Below are 13,822 nucleotides of genomic sequence, written 5' to 3'. Positions count from 1 at the left end.
TATGGAGAAAGTTAATATAAAGAATTGGAAATTAGCTGAAGTAAATGTGAACATATAGTTTCAAAGCAACATTAAACAGAATTTTTTAGTTTGATGATTATTAAGTATTAAAGAAATTCATAAAACTTGTCATTTTGTAGTTCAACCTTTTGAATTGGTTTTGTTATTTTTCTGACCACTAGAGCACAATGAAGAAGCAAATTTCCACACCAAATAAGTGTATCACTTATTTTTTAAAAAAATGGAGTTATTTTAGCCAAAACTTTACATTCAATGAACTACAATTTAACTCCTCACTTATCGTTTCCTGCTTAGTCCTGGATAGCTGGAGTAGGTGTGAAATGTATTGTATGACAAAAAGAGAAAGGAAATTCCCCCTGAATAGCTTATCTCCACCTGCCTCTCTCAATTTGGAGTAATAAGTAGATTTTGCTGGAACATGTAGGAAATTTTTTCAGGTTTTGCAGTAGCAAAGATTCACTGAATTTGGCACTTTATTCCTATTGTTATTAACTATGTCTTCATGACAATTTTGTGCAGATATTTTTCTTTCATTTCAAATGATTTTCTCTAATTTTACAACTTTGCAAAGAAGATACTTTTAGCTCCATTTGGACAGGTATAGAAATCAAGGCTTGGCTGAAGTCCAGAACATGGTGCCAGGTGGGAGGTTAGCATGGTGACCAAGCACAACACCAAGTTGTCCAAGTATCTGCTGTGCATGGAGCTGTCAGCGACTGCTTCACAAAGAAGGGGTAGCTTTACCTATGCTGGAGGAACTGGGCATCAACCAGGAGAAAGAGGTTCGTGCAGAGGGGATTGGACTCAGAAACCAAGAAACAACTAGAAGGGGAAGAGAAGAAAATCATTAGTGAAGAGCATTGGTACTCGGATTTGCCAGAACTTAAAGAGAAAGACAGTTTCACAATAGAAGAGCAGAGTTTTATGCTATGTGAAGATCTTCTCTATGACAGAATGTCATTCAGAGGATTTAATCCTGAGGATGAGAAATTGATGCTTCAGATGAATGCCAAGAACAAAACAGAAGACATTGAAGATGAAACAGTGGCGCTCAATGTGTCCAATGAAGAAATGGCTAGAAGATACGAGACGTTGGTGGGAACAATTGGAGAAAAGTTTGCCAAGAAAAGAGACCATGCCAATTATGGAGAAGATGACAATGGAAACCTGAAACCAATTAAAGCAAAGAAGATGTTCTTAAAGCCCCAAGACTAAACTGAATGCCCTCAGATATGATTTCAGTAAGCCCCATGAAAGTTATATTTTGAAACTCATTCCAGTTGTTTCTCTGTAGTTATTAATACTATATTGTATATTTGTAAAGAAATGTATAATTTTTGGAAACAGGCTGTTTTTGAAACGGATATGTGATGGATGTTGTACATCCTTTGCTTAATAGTATTCATCAGGAATGGTTTTTAGCCCTTGATCTTCAACTGTACATGTGTACATGTATGTCTCCTAAAGATTTTTTGACCTCAGCCTTTTAAAAAAAGCTATCTAGTCACTGACTTGGATTAACTTAGATAAATTAATACTAGTGCTTAAATTGCCTATATGTTTATATTTTACTTTTAATTATTCATCAGGTTAAGGCCAATTTATGCATACAATTTTGAAACCAAATGTTTTATGGGAATTTTCCACTCCAACCTGAAAGTATTTGTATTTGCATGCTGCCAGGTCATTGTCAGTTTATGGTATTATAGTTATTTGCTCCAAGCCCTTAATTAAAAATATATTTATTCTGAAATAAGCATGTTTTCACATAAAAAAAAAAAAAAAGAAAGGAAGAAGTCAAGGCTTGAAAGAGTAAGGAAATCACCAAAGTATTCAAAACTAGTAAATGACAGAGTAGATTTGAACCCATACCTGGATTTTTAAACACCAGGTTCTGAACCCTGCATCCCCTTATCTCTCATGGAAAGAAACAGAATGCAGTAAACTCTATTTTGGGGGGATGAGGGAGGTGTGTCAGGTGTTAGTGCTGTAAATTTTGTTGACTGCCAGAAGTCACTATCAATCACGGCTTCATCAAGCAAAAAAAAAAAAAAAATATTTTGCCTACTGTGGTTGTTTGAAACTGTACGTACCCCAAAAAAACATGTTCTGAAAGCAAATCCATCCTTTTGGGTATAAGTAGGACCATTTTATAGGTTATTTCAGTTAGGTTGTGTTGCAAGACTGGGTCTTAATTCTCTTGCTGCAATCTGCCATGTGCCTTGCCATTGTGCAGAAGAGTCAAGGATTACCAGCAACTGCTCTTCAGGAAGAAAGCATCACCTTAATGATGCCTTGATGTGGATATTTTCTCATCCTCCAAACTGTAAGCTAATAAATTCCCATTGTGAAAAGCCAACCCCTTTTAATGGTATCTGCTTTCAGGAGCCCAGCAAACTAGGCAGGTTTTGGTACCAGAAGAATGGGGTGCTGCTATTGCAAATACCAAACATTTGGGAACAATTTTGCTGCTGGGTAATGGCAAGAGGCTGGAAGAATTATGGTTTCCTGATAGAAAAGCCTCTACTTTGAAGAGACTTGGTAGAAATATGGGCATTAAAGGTACTTCTGATAAGGCCTTAGACAGAAATGATGAATGTGTCATTGCAAACTGGAAGAAAAGTGACCCTTGTGTTTTTTTTAACATAATTTTATTGAGATGTATTCACAAACCATACAATCCATTCCAAAGCATACAATCAATGGTTCATAGTATCATCACATATTTGTGTATTCATCACCATGATCATTTTAGAACATTTGAATTACTCCAGAAAATAGAAATAAAAAGGAAAAAGCAGCACCCATACCCTATACTCTTCGTCTTATTGATCATTAGTATTGCACTCTGCCCAGTTGTTCCTGTTTGCTAATGCTGCCATTATGCAAATACCAGAAATGGATTAGCTTTTATAAAAGGGGTATATTTTGTTACAAAATTATAGACCTAAGTTCATAAAAGTGTCCAAACAAAGGCATTAGCAGTAGGGTAATGTCACTGAAGAATACCAATGGCATCCAGGAAACCTCTGTCATCTGGGAAGGCACAGGCTTGTGACTGGGGTCTGCTGATCCTGGGTTGCATTCCAGTTCCTCTCTCAGCTCCTGGGCATTCTTCAAAATGTTGGTCTTGGGGTGTTTTGTACTCTCTTAGCCTCTGCAGGACAAAAACTGGTCTAGCAGCTCCAAAGTGTCAGCAAAAGTCTGCCTTCAGTGGCTATCTCTGAAGTGTCTCTCTTGGCTGCTCTGAAGTCCTTCTGTTTCTGAGCTCTTTTATAGGACTCCAGCAATTAAATCAAGACCCACCCTGGATAGGCAGAGCCCATATCATAACAGGAATAATTTAATCAAACATTCCACCTACAGTTGATTGAGTCACATCTCCATGGAAACACCCAACCAAAGGATTGCAACCTAATCAACACTAATATGTCTGCCCCCACAAGATTGCATTAAAGAATATGGCTTTTTGCATGACATAATATATCCAAACTAGCACACCAGTTTTATGACTTACAATAGAGGTAAGTTAACCAAGACAGTTATCAGTGGAACAGAACAGAATATCCAGAAGTAAGTTGATCCATAGAAACACAGGCAACTGACTCTCTTTTTTTTTTTTTTTTTTTTTTTTGCTATATGGTTATAAAATCATTATCAAAAATCAAGGCTACTGGATTACAGTTCAAAAACTTTGAGTATCTCTGTCTGGCTATTCTAATATTCTAGACAGAAAAAGAAATATCTATATAATCAGTCAATATTGGCAGTCATTTGTTAAATCCAGATTTCTCAGTTAAACGTCTTCCCTCTCATTTGATCTTTCTCTCAAACTTCAGAGATATCTGCATAAAGACCATTTTAACTTCTTAATGCTGGAAAGGGGTGTTGACTAATGTATAAAAGCAGGTTGCTGGTTTATGTTCTTGGAGAGACTGGTACATCTGGGTTTCAGGATTATCTCGCATATGACCAATCTGGAGGCTTTAAGTTTCTGAAAAAATATATAATCTTATGAATGAAAACTTTTATATAGACTTGTATAGATGCCAGTACACTCCCTATGGTTTTCAGGAATACTGTTGGTTGGGGCTTGGCATACTGTAGTAGTTTGTGATATTTGTCCAAAGCTTGCATAAGAATAACCTCCATAATGACCACCTGTCTCTATTTGAAATCTCTTAGGCATGAAAACTTTATTTTGTTCATTTATTTTCCCCCTTTCATTCCAGAAGGCATTTTCAATCCCATGATGTCAGAGCCAGGATCACCCTGGAAGTCATGTACCATGTTGCCAGGGAGATAAAACCCTGGGAGTCATGTGACCCTTGTTTTAAAGTGGCAAATAACTTGTCACATTTGAGTTCTGATATTGGATGGAAGGCAGAATTTGAAAGTGATGGGCATGGATATTTAGTTGAAGAGATTTCCAAACTGAATGTGGAAAAAGCATCCTGGTTTCCTCTTTGGAGCTTATAGTAAAATGCCAGAGGAAATGGATAAGCTGGGATCTGAAGCCCTGGGCAAAAAGAAACCAGAAATGGATGGTTTGGCAAATTCTGAGTTTCCAGAAAGTGTTTACCCAGAGAATACTGTCCCATATGGGGATTTAACCAAACCTGGAACCAGTCAGCCATTTCAGTTCAAGTCAGGACTGGAAATTCAGTTATACAGAAAGGATATGTGGAAAAGTTCTTTTGTTTAATGTTTCAGACGCCTGTGTACTACCTGTGAAACTGACAAGTTTTCTTTTTCTTTTTTTTTTTATTTGGAAGATTTGTAGGAACAGGACCACCACCAGCCTGGACTAAAAGGGACTTTAGAAAAGAGACAAATTGAAATAAAAATGATTTCAAAGGCAGAACTATGAAAGTTGAGATCTGGACCACAGGCATCTTCTGAGGCCAAGAGAGCGAGCCCACCCTTGTGTCTGGAAAGGGTGAGTATACTCCAGCACTTGGAAAGGGTGGGTCTTCTGCCCTATTTTTCAGGAAGGACATCACCACTTTAGTTTCTTCAGTTGCCTGGGGGATTGTGGAGAGTCTGACCACCACCCAGTGTTGAAGAGGATGCATATAGAGCTGGCCATCCTCCTCATGCTTGACTAGGGTGGACCCTTCTCCCTGGTACTCAGGGGGAGCACAGTTGTTTTGCAAGCACTTCGGTGGGGGGGGGGGGTGCTCCATAAGGCCCGGCAGAGAAGACTGCTTTCCATAGATGACTCTGAGACCTTGAAATCTAATGTATTATGCCCTGCTTGTTTTAAGAACAGTTTAGAATGTGTGACCCCTGTTTTACTTCCATGTTCTCTCTATGGGAATGGGAATGTTCATCCTATACCTGTCCCTTCATTGTATATTGGAAGCAAATAACTTGTTTTCTAGGTTTTACAGTTTCACAGCCAGAGGAGAATTGTGCACCAGGACAGACCACACTGAAGCTGATTTTGATGAGACTTTGTAGGTAGGATTGCTGCTGAAATGTCTTAGAGCTTTGGGGATAATGTGATGGAATGAATGCATTTTGTATGTGGAAAGAACATGTAGTTTTGGGGTTCAGAAGGTGGAGGGTGGTGGTTTGAAACTGTAAGTACCCCGGGAATCATGTTCTGGAAGCTAATCCATTCCTGTAGGTGTAAGTAGGACCTTTTGATGAGGTTACTTCAGTTAAGGCTTGGCCCAGGGTGAGTCTTAATCCTCTTACTGGAGTCCTTTATGAACAGGATGAGTACTGAGAGAGGTCACAGAAGCAAGAAGCTGAAAGCAACAAAACCTGGAAAAGAAGGGAGAGAGCAGTAGATGCAGTTATGTGTCTTGCCATGTGGCAGAGGAGCCAAGGATTGCTGGCAGCTGGTCTCCAGGAAGAAAACATCACCTTGATGATGCCTTGACCTGGACATTTTTCTCAGCTTCAAAACTGTAAGCCAATAAATTCCCATTGTTAAAAGTCAGCCCCTTTTAAGGTATCTGCTTTCAGCAGCCCAGCAAACTAAAACACATATGGTTGGCACTTTTACCATTTTGTCACCAATTTGAAGTACTTTTTGTTTAGAAAATATCATTTTAGACCCCTACTGGGGCCTTCCATCTCATATGTGGCTTTTTCAGTGAATATTTATTCAGTATAATAAACCTCTAATAAACAATTATTACAATAATTAGTTAAAATCCATTGCATCCTGTTTCCAAATTACTTCATATGAGGAATATACAATCATTTTACAAATAAACCAGTCAGATCCTGATTGGAAAGAAAATTCCAAATTGAAAACCATTTTAATGAGGACAATTATTTTAGTGATTCTAGGGTTACCATTTTGAAACTTTCTGCAGACACCATTGGTTGAAATGTGGTTGTATTTAGCTATTTCATGTAAAGGATTAAGATTGGATTAATAAAGTAAAGCTCCTTTTTTCTATTATAAATCAAGAGAAGGTAATGGAGAATGTGAATTTTTACAATAGGAAAACAAAAGTGTTTATATTTCACTAGAAAATTTATATTATTTTCATATGAAATCAGGACATTTAAGTATTTAACTTATTGTCACATTCCATATCACATATTTATTCAATATTCACAAAATATTGTTAAATATAGAATGAGAAATTTTTTATAAACAATTGTGAATTCTGTGCTGCTAGTTTGGAAATTAAATATTCAGGAACAGTTGACTGTAGTTAAAAACATAAGAATACCTCAAAAATGTCAGCAGTGATGACAAAAAGTAACCCACCAGAAAATAAGGGGAAAAGGAGGGCTAAAATGAAATTATTGTCTTTTTTGTTTCTGATAAAACTTCTGACTGACATATGGGAAAATCACTGTCATGACTAATTTTTGTTTAATTTTAAAAATGCTACAATTAAAAAATAACATTTAGAATGATATGAATGAAAAGGGCAAAGTATGGACCCTGAAGACTGCATCCCTCCACAAAAACCAATGAATTAGTTGGAAAAAAAAAAACAAAAAAAACAAACAAACCTGTTAGAATAAACATTTGCCAGAACTCTGACATCTATACAGAAACTTACTACATCAAGGGAACACTTCATGAAGAAAAAAGGCTGAATATTTTTCAGAAAACTCTGTGGAGTTTTAGCTTGCCCTGTTACTATCCACTGCTCTCTAGGTTGGCAGCCACCTTGAAGATAACAGCCTGCACTTCTGGTGCAGCTCGCTGGTAGCAAAGGAAGAAATACCAACTTTGTTATAATAAAAAAATTGTGGTTGGTTGTTTTGACTAGCATGGAGCTCCCGGAAGGGTCAGCTCAAGGCTTACCTTTGTTTTGCTGACCTTGGATCTTTTCCAGGACTTGGGTGCATTTGACTAAAGCATTTAAAGGCAAATGTTTTAGTTACTACTGACTGGGAAATGGAAATAGTTGCATTTGTTGGTGGGGTGAGGGGCTAAAGAATTGACACGCCAAAAAAACAGGGAAGGGGGAGTCTGGGGAAGGAGATACTTAGCAAAATAAAGGCTTTGAAAGCTACTACATGTTGCAGGGACTCTGGAAGGCCATGTGCATACACATGGATGGATGGATCATGCTCAGAAAATACCTGAAAAGAGTCTAAACACTCACCGGTTGCTGACGTCCAGGATCCACAGCAGCAGAAAGTGAAGGCTAAGCAGAGCTGTAAACTGCCTGGCCAAGCACGGAAGGAGTGCCCCCAAACAAAGACAACCTGCAAAGACTGTAGAGATTTTGTTTATTTATTCCATGGTTTCAGGAAATCTCTGTCAAGTCACTAACTAACCACTAAGTTAACAGTATTGAGAGCTCAGTAGCAACAAAAGATAAAGAATGCACACTTTACAGATTAATTCAGAAAAGTCACTTAACAAAAAAGCACAAATAGAATAAACAGCAACTACAAACCCTGGGAATAGGGGAGAATCTTTTCCCAGAGTGATAGATTACAATATTCAGAATGCCCAGTTTACAATAAAAATTATGAGGCAGGCAATGAAATAAGAAATTATGGCCCATTTACATGAAAAAAATAAATTACTAGAAACTGTACTTAGGGGGATCCTCAATATTGGATATACTACACAAATACTTTAAATCAAATGTTTTAAATGTGCTCAAAGAGCAGCTAGAAATCTTTGTCAAAGTACTAAATATAAAATAACCAGGGAAACAATGTCTCACTAAATAAGAATATCAATAAATAGACATAAAGTATAAACAGGAACGAAATAGAAACCCTGCAACAAGAGAGGGATGCTTTCATTAATTCTTTTCAACATTGTACTGGAAGTTATGTTCTGAGCAATTAGGCAAGGAAAAATTAATAAAAAAATTCTAGGTTGAAAAGAAGAAATTAAAGTATCACTAGTCACATGCATATGCATGTACACACATATGTACACACATGTACACATACATACACACACCAAAATAAAAAAAATTAAACCAAATTGCAGAATACAAGATAAACATTCAAAAATAAGTAGTTTTTCTGTACACTAGCAACAAGCAATCCAAAAATGAAATTAAGAAAACATTTCCATTGGCAATAGCATCAAAAAAATAAAATTATTAGGAATAAATTTAACCTAGTTTTTGCAGGGCATGTATACTGTAAACTGTTGAAAGAAATTAAATGAGACCTAAATAAATGGCAAGAGAGCCAATGTTCAAAGAACAGGGGATTTAATTTTGTTAAATTGGCAGTAATCCTCAAATCATTCTGCAGATTCAATGTAATTTCTATCAACAACCTAATTGGCCTTTTTGCAGAAATAGACAAGCTGATCCTACAATTCATATGAAAATGCAAGGGAATGCAAATAGTAAAATAATTCTAATGAAGAAGAACAAAGTCAGAGGATTCAATCTTTCCAATTTCAAACTTACTACAAAGCAATGATAATCAAGACAGTATGGTAATGGCATAAGGATAGATATATAAACCAATGGAATAGAATTGAGAGTCAAGAAATCAACATCCTGATCCATGGTACATCATGGTCAGCTGATTTTTGACAAGGGTACAATGATCATTCACTGGAGAGAGAATAGTCTCTTCATTACATGGATATCCACACGCAAAAGAATGAAGTGGGATCCTCACACTACACAAGAAAATTAACTCCAAGTTGATCAAAGACCTAACTGTAAAAATAAAACTATACAATCTTGGAAGAAAACATTGGTGTAAATTGTTGTGGGCTTGGATTTGGCAATGGTTTCAGAGATATGACACCAAAAGCACAACAGAAGAAATGATAGATAAATTGGACTTCATCAAAATTATAATATTTTATGCATCAAAGGGCACTGTTAAAGAAGTAAAAATACAACCTATATAACAGGAGAAAATATTTGTAAATCCTATATATTAAGGGTCTAGTACCCAGAATATATAAAGTACTGTAAAACTCAACAATAAAAAGGCAACCAATCTATGATAGTTAAGTTCATGTGTCAACTTGACAAGGCTATAGTGTCCAGTTCATTTAGTCAAGTAAGCATTGGCCTGATTGTCACTGTGTGGATATTTCATGGATTTGGATCAATAGTTAATTGTATCTATGGCTGATTATATCTGCAATCAACAAAGGAGTATTGCCTTCAGCCATGAGAGAAGTCCCATTCAACCATCTGAAAGTCTTAAAAGGAAAACTGATGATTTTGGCAGTCTGAAAGAATTTCCATCTTTACTTCAGCCTGTCAGTGTCTCCTGGGGATTTCATCAAAAACTTCATCAGGTTCCTAGCTTGTTCTAAGGAATTAAGACTTGCCAATCCCCACAATCACCTCACATGATCCAATCCCAATAATAAATCAATGTAATACATATACTGTTGTTTCTGTTTCTCTGGAGAACCGTGGCTAGCAAAAAAAAAAAAAAACCCAAATAATAACATGGACAAAAGACTTAAATAGACATTTCTCCAAAGGAGATATGCAAATTACCAATAAGCACATGAAAAGATGCTCAAATTGTTTACTTATTGGGGAAGTGTAAATCAAACCCATAATGAGATACTACTGCAGGCCCACTATGATGGCTATAATTAAAACAAAATAAAACAGAAAAAGTGATTTAGTGTTGGCAAGGATGTGGAGGAATTGGAATGCTAACATATTGCTGGTGGGAATGTAAAACAGAGCAGCTTTTGTAGGAAACATTTCATTGGCTACTCAAAAAGTTAAACATGGAATTACTGTATGACCCAGCTATTTCACTCCAAGGTGAAAAATTGTAAACAGGGGTACAAGCAAAATTTCTACACAAATGTTCATAGCAGCATATTCACAATAGACAAAAGGTGGAAACAACCCAAATGTGTTTGCTTAATGAGTACAGGATTTCCTTTTTTATGGTGTTAAAACAGTCTAAAACTAGATAATGATATTAATAGCAGAATATTTTAAATATATTAATGGTTAAAATGGTTTCTTAATGTTATGAGGATTTTACAATTTTTTTTAATTGTTGATATAGATTTTTGGAAGAAAATAACAGATCAAAGGAAGAAATAAAAATCATTGATAATCCTAGTCACTCAAAATAATCATTGTACTCATTTTCATTTATTTGCATAAAAAAATAAATCTTTTGTATTTGCTTTAGGGTAAATAAAGAATAGAAGCATGTCTCACCACCTCCAAAGAGGGCAGGCACTTCACCACATGGAGGGGAGCAAAGAGCATAAATAATGCCTGCCACCATGAAAGCCGTCTTGGGGTCCCCACCCACTCCATGGTTTGCAGGTGTTGGGGTTCCCAGTGAAAGCATGACTCATGCAAGGCACTGAGTGGAAGAGCATTTACTCAGCAGGGAAGAGACAAAGCAAAGTAAGATTCACTCATGGGTGTTGGTTCCCAGTGGCCAGAGTGGGGTGGGGGTGAGCCAGGACCCATAAAACATGCACTTTCTAGCCAGGTTACATATCCCCAGGGAAAAAGAGAAGAAATGTGCTGGCAAGCTGGTCAGTGATGCTAAGGGGATGAGTTTTACCCAAGATGCTCCCAAGGGAGTCAGTCCAGAGTTATCCGAGGTTCCAGGTTAACACTTCTAGTCCCCAGCACAGGGTTTATTCATGTCCACAGGCTGTGCTAGGACTCGCTCCTACCACATAATATATTTTAGGGACTAAAATCTCTGTCTATTCCTAAAGCCAGCTATCTCTAGCGTCATCTGTAGCAGACCCTGCTGGTAGAGCTCTGCTCTTACCTTCTCTGATCCTTTCACCATCCTCATTCATATAGTCTTTTTTGTTTCACACCCAACAAGGAACAACAGCTTTTCCTTTGGTTGGCAGCCCGCCAACAGGCTAACAAGTATCTCATTAACTCCAAGAATGGGGGCCAGAGAGTTCAATGGGAATTTATGTTTCCTAATCAATAACTGACAACAACTATAAATCTTTCAACTTCCTTGCCCCCTATTTGAACAATTAGTAGGAATGATCTGTACTAACTCCATAACTTCTTTTCAGGGTAGATCCAAAGCTAAAGCCTGTGCAATTCTAGATAGAACAATCCAATCTACCTTTATTTCCCCTTTCCTTCTTTTATTTATTTTTCCTGAGAATGTCTCAAATAAATTATTTTCAGAATGATTCTTGTCTTAGCTTCTGGTCTGTGTGTGGAACACAAACTATAACACTCTTTTTAAAAATGTAGACTTTTCTTTTTGAGGAATAACAAGCCGACAGTTAAGTACATGAAGCACATTAATCTTAAGTATTTCCCGTGACTAAGTTTTACATTTGAAAACACTCAGAAAACTGCTGTTTATTAAGATATAAACATTTCCCTCACCACCAAAGCGTTTCTTAGTCAACATTCTGCTCTCCCACCCATGAGAAAACTCTATGTTGTGGCATTATCAACAGTGATTAGTTTTTGGAATTTTTTTTCTATTTTTACTGTTCTTGAATTTCATATAACAGGAAGTCTATAGCATGTACTATTTTGTTTCTTGCTTTGTTTGCATTATAGAACAACTGAGATAAATGTGTACATATATATATATATGCGTGTGTGTGTAATTTCTTTTCTTTTCTATTCTCCTTTCATCTCTTCTTTTACTTTCTCTTTTTTTCTGTAATAATCTATTTTATAAATTTACCGCAAATTATTTGTCCATCCTCTAGTTGATGGATCTTTGGGTTGTTTTCAATACTGAGTTATTATATGCTGACATGAGCATTCTTAAATCTGTCTCTTATTTGACAAATGCCAAAATATTACTCTGTCTTAATAGTGTTCTTTCTTTGATTTATAGAAGCATTATATCCACATATAGCTGTCAGCATGTTAATACATTCTTCTAAGGTGCTAATACAATGTGCATTATCCATTTTTTTCTGCTGACTCAGGTCTCCTGTTTTTACCCTTCATTTTCATGTTGTTGCTTTATCTTGTGATCCTTGCTCTGTTATTATTTCAAAATAAAGAATTGTGTTTCAGAGTATAGGTTGATGGACAGAGGTTAGTTAAGGGTTGAATTCACTCCCCTCCCTCCAAAAAGAAAAAAGACATGCTCAAGTCCTAACCCCTGTCCTGTAATTATGAACTAAGTTGGAAATAGGGTCTTTGAAGATGTTATTAGCTAATATCAGGCCAACTGGATTAGGGTGGGGCATATTAAAATATGACCGGTGTCCTTATAAAAAGGGGAGAATTGGTGCAGACATAGAGGACCACGCCAAATGAGGTTGAGGCATGGAACATTATGACCTGCTGGCCAGCCACCTCCAGAAGCCAGGGGAAAAGAGTGGAACAGATTCTTTCCTACAGACTTCAGAGGAAATGTGGCTCTGTGGACACCTTGATTTTGGACTTCTAGCCTCCAGAACTGACTGTGAGACAACAAATTTCTGTTTTAAGCCACCCAGTTTGCAGTAGTGTGTTACAGCAGCCCTAGGAAACTGAGAGACTCAGTTTTCTTTACAGATCTATCACTAAAATGAAAAAAAAAAAAAAAAGACTGAGGTGTCTATGTCTAGATGTAAGTTGTGCCAATGGGAGATTTATTTTTATAGCATGTGGCAGGTAGGAGGTGAGTAGACTGAGAAACTCATATTACTGTAGCCATTGCTAGGAAAAGCTCTGCATCTTTTTTTGTTTTAATCCTCTTTGCCCAATAGGGTGAAAGTTTCATATTGAACTTCAGGCTCTGAAACTTCTTTCTTCAGATCTGCACTACCTACATAAGGCTGGAAGGGCTTTCTCCATTTTTAAAATCTATTTTTAATTGGTTAGTTTTAGGATAACTCTGTGACTTTATCCTTCGAGAAAATATCGCAGCTAGTCATCTCACTGTACTTGCTGAGGAATGAATATGAGTAGTGGGAGTTTGACTAACCTAGCTGTTCTGCAAGTAATTCTTAAAATATTAATCCTTAACAGAATAGGTGCTCAGGAGCCTTAAAAATTAATCTCCAAAACACAAATCATTCATAGCCCTTTGAACTATGAATGCTTCAGAAGTCTTTTTCTATTAGTTTTAGTCTGTGGAGTTCACAGTTCCAGAATTTTTCAAAATCTCTGGTTTGCAAACTGCTTCTCTTTCAATATTATTAAAAGTTTATTATTTTAAAAGTCTATTATTTTTGTGGTACTTGTGGAAAAGGGGTAGTTAGCTATTTTGATTCAAGAGCTAATTTTTGCCCCGTCTCATTCTTCATGTTGTAGTTGTGTATTCATCACATGAGCTGCTGTAACAAAAATATATCCAAACAGTGTGGTTGACATTGCATAATAAGTTCAGAGACGAACGTTTCAGGCTGGTGGTAGCTCTTCTCCAGGAACTATTTACTTTATGCTGTTGC

At 36.7% G+C, this 13,822-nt stretch overlaps 1 protein-coding gene across 1 annotated transcript; it reads left to right on the top strand.

Annotated features, from left to right (window-relative positions):
- The first annotated feature begins 676 nt into the window (after positions 1-676).
- On the top strand, positions 677-1,236 carry LOC119512862 (M-phase phosphoprotein 6-like). Its single transcript, XM_037807635.1, has 2 exons — positions 677-717; positions 795-1,236. The coding sequence occupies exons 1-2, from the start codon at positions 677-679 to the stop codon at positions 1,234-1,236; spliced, it is 483 nt and encodes a 160-aa protein (XP_037663563.1).
- The last annotated feature ends 12,586 nt before the right edge of the window (positions 1,237-13,822 follow it).

The sequence above is a fragment of the Choloepus didactylus genome, chromosome 17, assembly GCF_015220235.1.
Source record: "Choloepus didactylus isolate mChoDid1 chromosome 17, mChoDid1.pri, whole genome shotgun sequence".
Taxonomy (NCBI): domain Eukaryota; kingdom Metazoa; phylum Chordata; class Mammalia; order Pilosa; family Megalonychidae; genus Choloepus; species Choloepus didactylus.
This window is presented reverse-complemented; position numbering and strand designations above follow the sequence as displayed.